This window comes from Physeter macrocephalus, chromosome 4, assembly GCF_002837175.3.
Source record: "Physeter macrocephalus isolate SW-GA chromosome 4, ASM283717v5, whole genome shotgun sequence".
Lineage (NCBI taxonomy): Eukaryota > Metazoa > Chordata > Mammalia > Artiodactyla > Physeteridae > Physeter > Physeter macrocephalus.
Window position 1 is genome coordinate 94,887,024 of NC_041217.1, and position 14,886 is coordinate 94,901,909.

Sequence of the window (14,886 nt, forward strand, 5' to 3'; positions counted from 1 at the left end):
AAGTGGGGGAGGGGAAGAGACAGGGCAAGAGTCAATAAGTAAGCAGGTGAGAGAGGGGGAGCAGGAACGAGAAAGTGGGTGGGAGAAAGAGAAAGAGGATATTAGTTCTGAGCACTACTTATTTACACAAAAATATAATTACATTGTAAAATAGTCTATGAGCTCAAAAAAAGAGAAAACACTCAGGCAGAGTAAATCAAATAATGGAAACTCCATGTCTGCCCCCAATCAGAGATGGCAAAAAGCAAACTCTGCCTCTAAGGTTACTAGGCTCAGAAGTGAGACCAGCCCCTTCAGCATAAAAACACCTTCCAAATATTTAGTTAATTGTGCATATTCAGCAAAAGTAGAAGTATTTTACATAAAAGCAGAGCTGAAGACAATAAGTAAACAAAATATCAACCAAAAAAGAAAAATAAAGAAACATGACCATTTTCATATACTGAAACTTTCTCTTTTTCCTCTTTCTTCAAAAAAATCAAAAAACAAAAAAATAGATTAAGAGTTGAGAAATTTCCCTATCTAGTAACAATCTCACCTGAAAATTTTTGGTAAAATCAAGAGGCAAGAGAACTCAGATGCAAAAAAAAAAAAAGTACACATTGTAGATTCCAATTATATACTGTCCAAAAACAGGCAAAACTAACTTATGGAGTTAGGAAAGTGGGAAGGTGAGTGTTAAAGAACTAGAAGAAGGCATGAGGGGTTTTCAAGGGTTCAAGTTAGACAAGTGTATTCAATTGTGAAAATGCATTGAGCTTGAGTTTTATGTATTATTTTCTATATTTCTTATACTTCAATAAAAATGTTTTTAAAAAGTCTTACCCATAAGAGAAAGCATCATTGTCTCTCCATTTTGAAATAACAGACGCTGCCAATCCAGCCAAAATGGCAGTGCTATCGAAAAACATGTGAAAAGAGTCGGAAATCAAACCTAAGCTGGAAAAGAACAAACACATTGGCATTTTATAATAATAAGCAAATAGTAGTCATCCTTTTCTAAAAATCTAAGATCCAGCCTCTGCTCATCAGGAACTAATCTTCTAAAAAGACAACATTAAAATATGATATATTGAAAAACATTAAAGATAATTTTTAAACATCTAAGAAAAACCCTCATACCCCTTGCCAAAGGAAAAGCCCAGCTGCTACTGAAAGAAGGATAGGCATCTGCCCGCCCTCTGATGACTAGCAAAGGTCAGCTGTCACTGAAAGAGAAACAGAAAAAACAGCTATCTGCTACCGGGGGAATGGCTAAAGCCAGCTTGGGCCCGGGATCTTACACTTATACAAAGCAAAGGTCTGCTGTTGGAAGAGGAGCAGGACCCTTGCTCCTTTTCTTGATACAAGTCTGGGGGGAGGGGTGGGGAAAGGGGCAGGAACATTAATAACACCCACTCTGACACTCAGGGGGAAAGGGTCTACCTAATATCGAGGCTGCAACAGGAGAATGAAATATTCATCCCCCCACTTCCCCACCCAAAGCCTTGCCTAAAGTAAAAGACAACAGCAATCTACCTCTGAGAGTCAAGCAAGAGCATGGAGAGACTCCCTTGTGGCACAGGTATGCAGGGCTTGCTGAAAACTGAGAGTGAAACAAGAACACTGAAAAAACCCTCCAGTACTCAAAATCCTACACTAAGCACAAAGTGGTAGAAGCCTCTGGAAAAATGTGACGTCTGTGGCTTGTTGACATTAACTAGCAATATACCAAAATACAAAAGCCCAGATCGACTATTGATCAGATAGGTTCAAAACCCCCATGCTGACAAAACAAAACAAAACAAAAAGGGTGTGCACGTTTCTGGGCATAAATACTACTAACCTCAGTCTCTATTATTCTTTTAAACATAATATCCATAATATCCAGCACTCAATAAATATTTATAAGGCATATAACAAGATCAAGGAAACAAAATAATAAGACCCATTGTTAAGAGCTGAAAGTGTCAACAGAATCAGAAGCAGAAAAGTCCCAGAGATTAGATTGCAATATGGGCTTTAAAACAAATATGATTAATATGTTAAAGGATGTGGTACAAAGCTGGAGAAAATTTATGAACAAACAGGGACTTTTCACAGAGATAGAAACTATAAAATAATCAAATGGAAATGATAAAAACTTTTAAAATATCATAGTATTAAAAATAACATACATGGGCTTCTGAGCAGACAGGACACAGAAAGAAAGAATCAGTTAGGTCAAAACAAATTATCCAAAGTAAAACACAAAGAAGAAAAGGAATGAAAAAGAAAAAAAAAAAAAGAACAAAACATTCAAAACCTATCAAAGCATCAAACAGACTAAAATACATGTATTTGGATTCTCAGTAATAGAGAAGAAAGAATAGGGTAGAAAGAGCATTTAAAGAGAAAATGCTTGAAGAGTTTTCCAAAATTAATGAAAAACAAAAAACAAATCACATATCCAAGAAGCTTAATGAAGTACTAGCCAGGGAAAAACCCTACATACCTCACAAATTGCTGAACACCCAAAAGAAAGAGAAAATCTTGAAAACAACCAAAAAAAAAAAAAAAAAGAAAGAAAAATTGGATACAGAAAAACAAAGATAAGATTTATAGCATATTTTGCATCAGAAACTACTCAAGGCAGAAGGCAATGAAGCAATGTCTTTTTTTTTTTTTTTCCTTTTGCAGTACGTGGGCCTCTCACTGTTGTGGCCTCTCCCGTTGCGGAGCACAGGATCCGGACACGCAGGCTCAGCGGCCATGGCTCACGGGCCCAGCCGCTCTGCAACATGTGGGATCTTCCCGGACTGGGGCACGAACCCGTGTCCCCTGCATCAGCAGGCAGATTCTCAACCACTGCGCCACCAGGGAAGCCTGAAGCAATGTCTTTAAAGTATTGAAAGAAAAAACAGCGTCAACCTAAAATTCTATATCTAGCAAAATATCTTTCAAAAATGAAGATAAAATAGATTTTTTCAGACAACAAAAACTGAGAGAGTTCACTGCCAGCAGATCTGAACTACAAGAATAAAAAGTTCTCTAAGTCCAATATTATACCAGATGGAAACTTAGCCTTGTATGATGATCACTGAAAATGATAAACAGGTGTAAAAATATTAAAAATAACTTTCTAACTTTTAGTATCTTTAAAAGATAATTGACAATTGGAAAAAAAGAGGAAAAAACAATAATCCAAAAGTTGGTTCTTTGGAAATATCAGTAAAATTCACAACCTTTAATTAAACTGACCAAGAAAAAAGAGAAAGGGCTCAAAGTACTAAAATCAGCTATGAAAGTGAGATACTACTACTGACTTTAGAGAAATAAGAAGGATTATAAGAAAATTCTATGAACAACTAAATATAAACCAATAAATTCGATAACTTAGATGAAATAAACAAATTCCTAGAAACAATCCAGCAAAACTGGGTCAAAAAAAAACTAAATAGATTTATAACAAATAAACAGATTAAATTAATAATTTTACAACTTTCAACAAAGAAAAGCCTAGGCCCAGATGGCTTCACTGGTAAATCCTACCAAACATGTAAAGAACAATAAATATCAATCCCTTACAAACTCTTCCAAAAAACAGAAGATGAAGGAATACTTCCCAACTCATTGTATAAGATAAGCATTACCCTGATACCAAAATCAGAAAAAGACACCACAAGGAAAGAAACTACAGACAAGTATTTTTTGCAAATACACACACAAGAATCTTCAACAAAATACTAGCAAATTAAATTCAGCAATATATAAAAAATGAGTACACACTACAACCAAGTGGGATTTATCCCAACAATGCAAGGTTGGTTAACTACATGAAAATCAATCAATATACGACATCATATCAATGGAATGAAGGACAAAACCCACATAATCATCTTAATAGATGCAGAAAAGCATTTCACAAAATCCAACACTTTTATGATGAAAACACTCAACAAACTTGCAGTAGAGGGAACTTCTTGAACTGATAAATGGCATCTATGAAAACCCCACAGCTAACATCAGCATCACCAGTGGCCAAAGACTGAATGCTCTCCCCTAAGATCAGGTGCAAGATAAAAACGTCCCCTTACCACTTCTATTTAACATTGTACTAGAGGGTGTAACAAGGGCAATTAGGCAGGAAATGAAATAAAAGGCACCCAGACTGGAAGGGAAGGAGTAAAACTATCTCTATTTGCAAATGGCATGATCTTGTATATACAAAATCTTAAAGACTCTACTAAAAAACTATTAGAACTAATAAATGAGTCTGGCAAGGTTGCAGGATACAAGATCAACATACAAAAATGAATTATAGGGCTTCCCTTGTGGCACAGTGGTTGAGAGTCCTCCTGCCGATGCAGGGGACACGGGTTCGTGCCCCGGTCCGGGAAGATCCCACATTCTGAGGAGCAGCTAGGCCTGTGAGCCATAGCCGCTAAGCCTGCGCATCCGGAGCCTGTGCTCCGCAACGGGAGAGGCCACAACAGTGAGAGGCCCGCGTACTACAAAAAAAAATAATAATAAAATTATATTCCTATATAATGTGATGCACAAAAATGAAATTTAAAAAATTTCCATTTACAATAGCATCAAAAAGAATAAAATAATTAGGAATAAATTTAACAAAAAAGAGTACAAAAGCTATACTCTGGAAACTATAAAATATTGTTGGAAAAAAATTAAAGAAGACCTAAATAAATGGAAAGACATCCATGTTTATGGATCAGAAGACAATACTGTTAAGATGGCAATACTTCCTCAATTGATCTACAGATTCAACTCACTCTCTATCAAAATCCCAGCTGACCCCTTTGGAGAAATTGACAAGCTGATCTTAAAACTCATATGGAAAAGCAAGAGATATAGAATAGCCAAAACAATATTGAAAAAGAAAAGCAAAGGAGGAAATATCTTTCAATCATATATCTGACAAGGGGCTTGTATCCAGAATATATGAAGAATTCTTAAAACTCTTCAAAAAGAGAAATTATCCAATTTTTTAAATGAATAAAGGATCTGAATAGACATTTCTCCAAAGAAGACATACAAATGGCCAATCAGCACTAGAAAAGTTACTCAGCATCATTAACTACAATGCAGGGAAATGCAAATCAAAACAATGAGAAACAACTTCACATCCACTATGATGACTACAATAAAAAAGCCCAATAATCCCAAGTGTTGGTGGAGAAACTGGAACCCTCACACACTGCTGGAATAGTATTTGGTAATAAAAATAAATGAAATACTGATACATGTAGAACACAGATAACCCTTGAAACCATTATGCTAAGTGAAATAAACTGTCACAAAAGATCATATGCAAATGATTCCATTTATATGAAATGTTCAGAATAGGCAAATATATAGAGACAGAAAATAGATTAGTGATTGCCTAGAATTGGGGCAGATCAGGAGATGAGAGAATTGGAGGGTGATGGCTAGGGGTGCAAGGTTTCCTTTTGCAGTAATAAAAATGTTCCAATATGGACTGTTGTGATGGTTTTACCACTCTGTGAATACTATACTAAAAGCCATTCAACAGTAGACTATAAATGAGAGAATTTTAAGGTATATGAATTATATCTCAATAAAGCTGTTTTAAAAAAACATATCTGACAATCTAAGGCAAGGTGAGCAAGCTATGGCCCACAGCTAAATCTGGACCACCATTCATTTTTGTAAATAAAGTTTTACTGAAACACAGTTATGCTCATCTGCTTATACACTGTCTATGGCTACTTCTGTGCTATAACAGTAGAATGGAGAAACTGTGACAGAGACCTTATAACCCTTAAAGCCTAAAATATTTACTATCTGCTGTCAACAGAAAAGCTTTGCTAACCTCTGGTATAAAGCCAAAATAGGAACACTGTATTGTAGGGTTTACATAAAGGTGAAGTGTATGACAATAATAGCACACAGGGACTTACCTGGTGGCACAGTGGTTGGGAGTCCACCTGCCAATGCAGGGGACATGGGTTTGATCCCTGGTCCGGGAGGATATCACATGCCGCAGAGCAACTAAGCCCGTGCACCACAACTACTGAGCCTGCGCTCTAGAGCCTGCAAGCCACAACTACTGAAACCCACACACCTAGAGCCCATGCTCCGCAACAGGAGAAGCCACCGCAATAAGAAGCCCACCCACCACAATGAGAAGCCCACGCACAGCAACGAAGACCCAACACAGCCAAAAAAAAAAAAAAAAAAAAAAAATTAATAATAGCACACAGGATAGAAGGAAATGGAAGTGTATTATTATAAAGTTCTTACAAGATACATGAAGCGACATATTATTTGTGATGTTAAAGATTTGTATTATACATGCTTTAAAAAAAAGCCACTGGGGGGATGGGGCAGGAAATCCTATTGGGCAGAGGATCCTGTACCAACACAAAGCAGATGTTCTGCTCTGACCAAAGAAGGAGCAGGAAACTCACTCTCACCCAAGACCATCTACATATATGTGACAGACTTTGGCTGTCACCAAAGGAAGGAAAAAATGTTAAAAACAAACAAACAAACAAACCAAAAAACATACCCTTGAGGCCCAGGCTCACAGGACCTGCCTAAGACTGAGCCTTGGTCAAGCTAATGAATGCCCCTCTGCCCTCACCACAAACCTCACACTGAGTAACAATCAACAGCAGTCTATAGCTGGGCAGGGGGAGGGTGCATTGAGCATGAAGAGAGAACTTCTGTGACACATGCATATGAAGAATACTGGAAACAAAAGGCCTAATCGCCTGTCGGAAGATGCATGCCTATTCCTAGTCATAAACACTACTACCTCAATATCTACTGATCTCTACTCACAATGTCAAGGCTTTGATCAAAAATTTCAAGAAACACAAAAAACAGCAAGCAAAATAACTCGTGAAGAGATAAAGCAGTCAACAGAACCAGACCAAGATGCTGGCCCAGATATTGGAACTATCAGAACTATAATTAATACATTAAAGGATCTATGGAAAAGGTGGGAAAAAATGCATGAATCAATGTGAAATTTCAGCAGAGAAATGGGAAGTACAAAAAAAAAAGATTAAATGGAAATGCTAGAAACAAAAAACAAGGCATCAGAGATGAAGAATTCTTCCAATTGGCTTATCAGCAGACTGGACAGAGCTGAGGAAAGAAATCAGGAAACTTTAGGATAGGTCAACTTCTGAAAGCAAGCATATCAGCAGCTCAATCTTTAAAAAGCAAGAAGTATCAGGATGGTTAAGAGCACTACTTCTGAAGTCAGAGTATCTGGATTCAAACCCCAGCTCTACCATTTACTAATTCTGTGACTGTGAAGTTGTTTAACTACTTTGGACCCAATTTTTTAGCCATCATTTAAACAGGTAACAGTAAAAAATGTCATAAACGTTATAACTGAATTAATATACGTGAAACACTTATCACAGTGCTTTTCACATTAAAGACACATCGATATTCCCATTATTACTATTATTATTAATATTAATACCTTATAATATCTAGTGTTCCCAGCATGATCCATAGCTCTCAATATTTGGTTATACGCTACAGCTTTCTTCAATTGTAAGTGCTACAAACTAAAAGTCAAAAACATTCTTCATAGAAGTCAAAAAAGCAGTTTTTACATTTCCTTATAATTTAGGATAATTATAAAATTAGAAACTGAAGTAAAGCACATTACTCACCCACACAGAAAGGAACAAAAATTTATAAATTTCTCAAAAATCATTATAAAGTATTTTGAAAATGTCTTAAGTTTTATCATGAACCTTGTATATTTTATTCAACTATATATAGATGCATAAGATAGTTTAAGTACTGTCTATACTTATCTGATACCCAACTCAAAGCAGAATAAGAAATAGTGAATAAATGAAAAGGCTGAGTGAGAAAATCAAAACCTGAGGAGAACAAGGTAAGGTTCTTGCTATCCAAGCAATCCTCTCAGATTTATAGTTATTTTAAGATTTTCCTTGGATAGTTAGATCACCGTAAAACTACACACTTGGCCCTTAATAGCTTTGTAACACTGAAAATAATAATTTAATTTAATTATATTTTGAGGTATGAAAGACCCATTTGAAGACTATCTCTGTAATGTGTTATAAAACCAATAAAAACATTGTTTATGATTTTTTCTATGCTCTGATAAAGGACTGATATGGTAAGCTATTTTTAAAATTTGGTTTCAGAAAACTCTCTCTATTCTGATAAAACAATATAGTTGTGTTGCAGTAAAACCTGACAATGAGAATCTTTACCCACTCTGCCTTGATTTCATGAGATTTTATAACCGAATTTAAAAGTAAATTTCAGCAACGACATTAGGCTACATATTTAATAGGTTTATTTTTTTCTCCGTATATGTGGTTTTTGAAGTTTTTATTTAATTGGAGGGTTTTATTATATATATGACTTTTATTCTAAATAACTGTAAATTAGTTGTAGAAGAAGGCAAGTATTCATGCTAAATAAATATAAATTATAAAATTTACTGATTTATTGATCTACATATACTAGTGCAAGAAAAGGGTAAACCTCTACTGTATACCAGAGCAATCAAGTTCCCTTTTAAAGAGGCTTAGATATAGCATGGCAATTTTAATACTCATCAAAATGAGATTTTGATTTTATTTAAACTTTAAGTAAATTTAATTGTCATTAGAGTGTTATTTTATTTTTAGCATATCATAAAACATGATTCTACCTGAAATAATACTTCCTCTTCTGAGGTGGTAGAACATCATGTTCTCTTAAAGCATTGTGATATGAGATCTTTTCACCTAAACCTGGTATCATGATTGGAAAATTACTTAGTTACAACTATGTAGGCAAACTCATGTGAAAAAAGTCTACTTCTAGTTCTCTGCTCACCTATTATATGTCAAAATAGTGTTCATGAGGAATGTCAATTTTGCTGCTCATCTTCAATATCAGCAAATGTTTCTGATTATGAATTATCACTTAAACTACATGGCATAAAATTCCTTAGAAAATAAAGGTAGCATAGAGAATATTTAAGGTTATATGATTTACACATCAAATGTGACTTGATTAAAAAAATAAGTTGCTAAAAGCAGCCTACTCGTTTTAGGCTCCTATCTTTAAACACTAAATACTAAAATGTATTTTTAAACATTTTTTTTTAAGTGACCACTTTCTAAGGACATTTTTATAAAGAAAACTTCTTAGGATATAAAAAAGAAACCTGATCACTGAAGCAAAATATAATAAATGTGAACAGAATATTTGGTAAAAGAAACTTATGAAATGGATTTTATTTAAGGTCTATTGAAGGAAAAAACAAAGAAAGGGAGAAAGAACCTATAAATTGAGAGGTATGAGACATATCAACCAAATACCATAGATCTTGCTTAAATTCTGGTTTGTAAAACCAACTTTAAAAAGAATTTATTTAATAAGGGACATGTGAACACTCACTGGACATTTGATATTAATAAATTATTAATTTTTATAGGTCACAATGACGTCAGATTATGTTAAAAAGGGGGGCTCTTATATTTTAGACTCAACTGAAGTAGTTATGGAAGAAATTATACTATATCTGGTATCCGCATTAAAACAATTCAATAGTGACAAGTGTAATAGATGAAACAAAACAGGCCACATGTTAATAAACCTTAAAGCTGGGTGATGGATACATGAAGTCCACTAAACTCTCTACTTTTATATACATTTTCCACAATAAAAAAATTTTTAAAGGCCTACTGGTAACTAGGCTAACAGCATATTTACAGTGGTTGTTAGACATTAATTCAAAATTGAAGATAGGGAATCATCAACTTGGGTTCCACGAGATAGAAAGGGGGAAAGAAACTATCAACCATCGATTAATTAGCAAGAATTAGAAAATCCTTAGAATCCTGGTATTTGTGTAAGTTGTTAAACTAATGAGAGTTACAGTGAAAAACCCACAACTCTACTACATTCCATATAACCCTTTACTGTAAAGAAAAATTCTCAGCAAAATGGAACAGAAATCTACATTTTTAAAGTAAAAAAAAAAAAAAACTATAGAAAAGCAAAAGTCATCACCATAACTTGGTAAGTAATGTCTTTTGGGAAGAGAAGGGAAAAGTTGATAAAAGTCTAAGACATTGAAAATTTTTAATGCTATAGAAAAATACGTAACTAATGGAAGCCTTTTTCTTTACCAAGGAAGTACTTTACAAACATATGCTATGACATACTTTATAAGAAGTAGGACCAAATGAGTGACTGGTATGGCCTAAAACATTTCTTTAACACATAATTACTTTGCTAATACAAAGACATTTACCTTTAGAGTTAAATGAGTTTCCGCTATGTCTAAGGGGGAAAATGGTTGTAACAGCTTTGGTAGAAAGTATCACTGAAATTAAAAATTTTAAGACAGCGAAGTAAACATAAAATAGAAGAGCATAAAAACAAAGAAGCAAACTATATTAAGATACTAGGGAAAAACCACTGTATAGTAGAAAATACTTGGATAACAGGTACTTCTAGGCTCTTCTGCTACTCTGGAAAGTAAAAAACTCCCTGGGCCTCCTATACTTTTCCACCTGTAGAAGAGGTCCGACTGGCTTATTTCTCTTTCTAGTCCCACTTCACGAGCCTACATATCCCCTTTCTTCATTAGTGAAAAATCCTTGACTTTCAGCAGAATACCTGGTTGACTGGAGCAAATATGGCATTTGCAACTGGACATGAACATGTGACAAAGGTTGAGCCACTGAAATATCAGTGAAAAGTGTTGTGTATTAGCGTCCAGATAAATCTCCTTAAAAGACACTCTACATACCTTTTCATTCTGGACATTCTGCTGCTAGGGATGGCTGGAACTCTAATAGCCACTTTGGAAATAAAGTTTTATCTTGTTTAGGCAATCACTAATTTGGGGTTTTTCTAAAACTTGAGAAAGAACTTAATCCTAGATGGTACAAAACACATTGTTTATATATACCATTCTACCATGAGATTAGCTACTCAACGATAAATAAGTGAATGAAAATAAAATGCTAGAAGGAAAAGAACCCTAGAAGGAAAGACCACATATGGTATTCCTACCATTTTCCTACTAAGAATAAGAGAAAGGAGGGGTTTAATGTCCCCCTCACCCTGCCCCAAATGGGGTAGTTAGCATGGTTAGTTTAGGGAGGTTAATTCCATATATTCATTATTCCTTCATTCTTTCATTCTGTAAACATGTATTAAGCATACTATGCACCAAGTACTAAGGTGCCTGAATAAGACAGAAGAGATCCCATTTTAATAAAGTTTACATTCTAGTAGAAAGGTAAAAGACACTGGATATTTAATGAGGGAAAATATACAAAGAGCTTAGCTATTCTCCACTGATGACACATTTTCACCAACAAAAATATAAACCAAGTATAATTAAGTTCTTATTTCAAATGAAGGTGTTGAATAAGAACCAAAACTATTTAACATTTGTTGCAACTAGATCAAATGTTTCTAGGAACCTTTATTCATGAAGAGATAGAATGTTTTATCTATCTTTTAATTCCATAATGGAAGAAAACTCTTGACATTTCATAACATCTTGAAGCTTAACTTTTACATAATGCAAAGGAACACAGAAATGACTATGACAAAAACAAAAAAACTAGTTTTGGTAACAAATTTACTCAAGGAACTTAAAATCTAATTGAACCTTCAGGAACAGAGATTATCTAGTCATATAAAGAAATTGTTGATCAGTCAACAAAGGGGCCCAAAATTTGTTGTACCTAAATAAAACAAAAAGCCAGATTATGAAAAGGCCCAAGCAATTTCCAAGTCTGCTAAGGCTTCTACAGGAACACATTTGTACTCCAAATTAGCTGATAAAAATTAATATTGGGGGAAAAGTGAGTGTGGATGTGGAGGTTAACATAAAAATGTATACCTGCTAATTAATCTAGGCATGACAGACAGTGGTTCAGAGCTAGACTGCAAATCTGTAAGATATAACACAAAGGGAGTAAACTGGAGGAGAAAAGGCCTAAAATTAAAAGAAGAAGCTACCTGAGGGCAGAACAAGTCATGCATCACTGATGTTTTCCTCATGTACTGATGAATATTGACTAATGGCTTAGAAAACAATGGTTTTAGTAATTTCCTCAATGGATCTCTACAGATCAAAAGAATTACTTTCCATAAAGAGATGGTTTAGGCACTTCAGATATGAATCCCTTGAACAAGACATTTCACATAGTAATTTATGCAATGGAAAGCCATAGTGAAATATAACGTATTGTAATATAAAGTAACTGTAGCAAAACTGTACGTAGGCAAACCAAGATACAGCCTTGATACAGCCAGCACATATGCCACAATATGGCATAATTTAGGAAGAAGAAAATATAAAATATAGTATAAATATCACATATTTATAATAAAGTATGATTATTTCAATACAAGCTAAGACAATAGAGTGCTTTTAACATGTACAATATATTGAAGGGTGTTAATATTACAGGACACATATATCGGATTCCCAGAGGAGTAAAAATGGTTATTACAAATATTGATATTTTATTATGTTTCAATATGCCTTTTACACTTAAGTGGTGACTAAACCAATAACTGTCATAATCTGCTGAGTATTTTTGATAAAACTGAATTGACATTTGAATTTAAAAGTCCACCTTTTCATATGTAAGTATACACGTCACAAAAACTGGTGGTATCACCTAATGTCATTGCTCAATCGCAATAGAGATAAAAATCAAGAACAGCAATTCTCTCTGAAAATGGACCTTAAAGGACAGAGACTAAGTCTATTTAATTAATAGGAAATAAAGCATGGATGGTATAGGTTCTTATTTTGGGGTCGAAGACCTATTTCAAGAAACCCAAGAAAAAACTTAAGTTTTATATAAAATTTTGAAGTGTTGGCTATTATGAGATTCTCAAATGAGTATGATATTTAAAGAGGAATCAGTACACCTAGAAGTGAGATGATCTTATCGTTGCTGAACAATTTTACAAGACCTTAAGTTATTCAACAGCAAACACCTGGATAACAGTACTGCATCTTCACAGTTACACTGGATAGACCTCTTTCCATTGCAGTTAAAAACAAAAACAAAAACAACCAAAGGTGACATCAAAAACCATCAACTCAAGAGATGTAAGGCTTTTAGAAAACTGTATGGGATCTTCTACCGCAGTCAAGACCAAAGGAAAATCATGATACAGTTTCAGCATAGAATTAAAAGAGAATGAAAACATGCGTCTTCGGATATCCCCTTTATAAACCTCTTCCTGGTTTCAAGACCTAATAACAAATTAAGTAGAACATCTCAGATATTCCCTCTCGGAATTTTAAGGGTGAATCCCAAATGCCACTCCCCCACAGAGTGGCAGGAAACGCGTTTCTCCCAATTCCAAGAAAGTGGACAAACCTAAGGTGTGTAAAGACAAAAGACTCTCTCCCTCTGTCAAAATGAGGAGGGGACTTGTCACTCCGGTTTGACGGAGTGGGGGGAGGTGGGAAAAGGAAGAGGGGACCTAAATCTTAACTGCTGCACATGATGGCCTCGGCTCTTAAGAAATGTAACCGTGCCAGATTGGTGTGGATATGAGAAAGCAACTCAGCAGCAGAGGTGGTGGCAAAGGCAAGAGCTGAACCTCCTGGTGAGAAGCTACGTGGCACTAAGCAAACAGTGCTTCGTCTCCCCCACCCGCTGCTTCCGCCCCAACCCTTTTCCCCTTTGGTTACCAGTTGCTCCAGATGCCGTAGAGTAGTTCAACAAAAGCGAAAGAGAGGTTCAGGCACAGGAAGAAAAACAGGTTCCGAGACGTCTTGTCCGACAGGATAGACCTAAGCATGACACAAGTAGGGAACAGCCGGGAAAGTCAGAGGAGTGCCGGACCAGGAGGTTGGGTTCCCCTTTCAGGACCCTCCCAGTCCACCCGTTCCTGTCCTCACACGAACGAGGGTGTCCCTGACGCTCCCTCCCTGGACCTCGGGCCATCCTTAGGTCTGGGCCTTTACCCCTTCTGCCGGAAACCCCCTTCCCGCAAATACGGCACCCCGCACCTAAACCAGCCTGAGATCTTGCCGAACAGATTGAACTTAGGTGGTTTGTATTCATCGTCCTTGATGGACAGGGGCAACATCTTCTCTGCCCGGCGAAGGGCCGGGTCTACTCCCCTCTAGTAGTGGCTCCGTGGGTGATGGTAGTGACAGCGGTGACGCCTCAGATAGGAATCTGGGAATCGCGCTTGCCCTGGGCCGCGCGCCGCTTCGAGACACAGAGAGACTCAGACACACACCGGAGAACCCGCCGACTTCCGGCCCGAACCGCGCAACGCGTCCTGGGACGGGAAAGGGGGAAGGCGGGGCCGAGGGCGGGACGTGCGCGGTGGGGCGGGGCTTACGACGAGGGCCGGGTTGCGCGAGTTTTGCTGGGGGCAAAAAGAGTTGGCAACTACTAGGTGGTCTAAAGGGCCGACTTGGAGTGGAGTCCCGACACCTGGACTCAGGAAGAATATCCTGAGATGGCCACCCACAGACTGGACTGGCTGGGAGGTTGAGAGCCCGCTCACGCCCACTCCGACTGCCTACCACTCTTGTTCCCGGATGCGCTGGCGTCCAGCGCCTGCCCTTTCGCCATTGCCCCTATTAGCATTAAATCCTGGTGCAATAGAGAGCAGTGTTTAAGAATCCAGGCGGCGACATATTCTCTCGCCGCCAGTCCGCAGGAAGCGCAAATGATGGTTTTGCTGGGTGAACTCCATGGGCGCCCAAATCCTAGTAATCCGCCCCGCCCCGCCCCCCGAAAACAGCGCCTGACCTTTCTGTACTGCCAAGCAGGAGGCAATCAATAAATGTCTTCCGAAAGAATGTTAAAGGTATTTAAAAGAGCCTTTTAAAAGGAGCTCCTACGAGACCGTGTTGAAATTGAGGTTTGGTTAAGGCATTGC

General features: G+C 36.8%; 1 protein-coding gene across 3 annotated transcripts in view; it reads right to left on the minus strand.

The window, feature by feature from the left end:
* Window positions 1–14,825, minus strand: part of SLC30A7 (solute carrier family 30 member 7) — a 76,141-nt gene extending 61,316 nt beyond the window's left edge. Inside the window, exons 1-3 of one of the 3 annotated variants that reach the window (XR_448270.4) lie at window positions 14,000–14,249; window positions 13,679–13,780; window positions 826–939 (exon numbers count right to left, since the gene is read on the minus strand). Coding sequence is in view for 2 of the 3 variants with exons in the window: in XM_007115159.4 (XP_007115221.2) it covers window positions 826–939; window positions 13,679–13,780; window positions 14,000–14,079 (296 nt within the window). In the remaining variant the exon portion in view is untranslated. Of the gene's footprint in view, window positions 1–825; window positions 940–13,678; window positions 13,781–13,999; window positions 14,257–14,756 lie in introns of those variants that run through there. The other 2 variants (XM_007115160.4, XM_007115159.4) reach the window with 2 other exon arrangements.
* Between the last annotated feature and the right edge of the window lie 61 nt (window positions 14,826–14,886).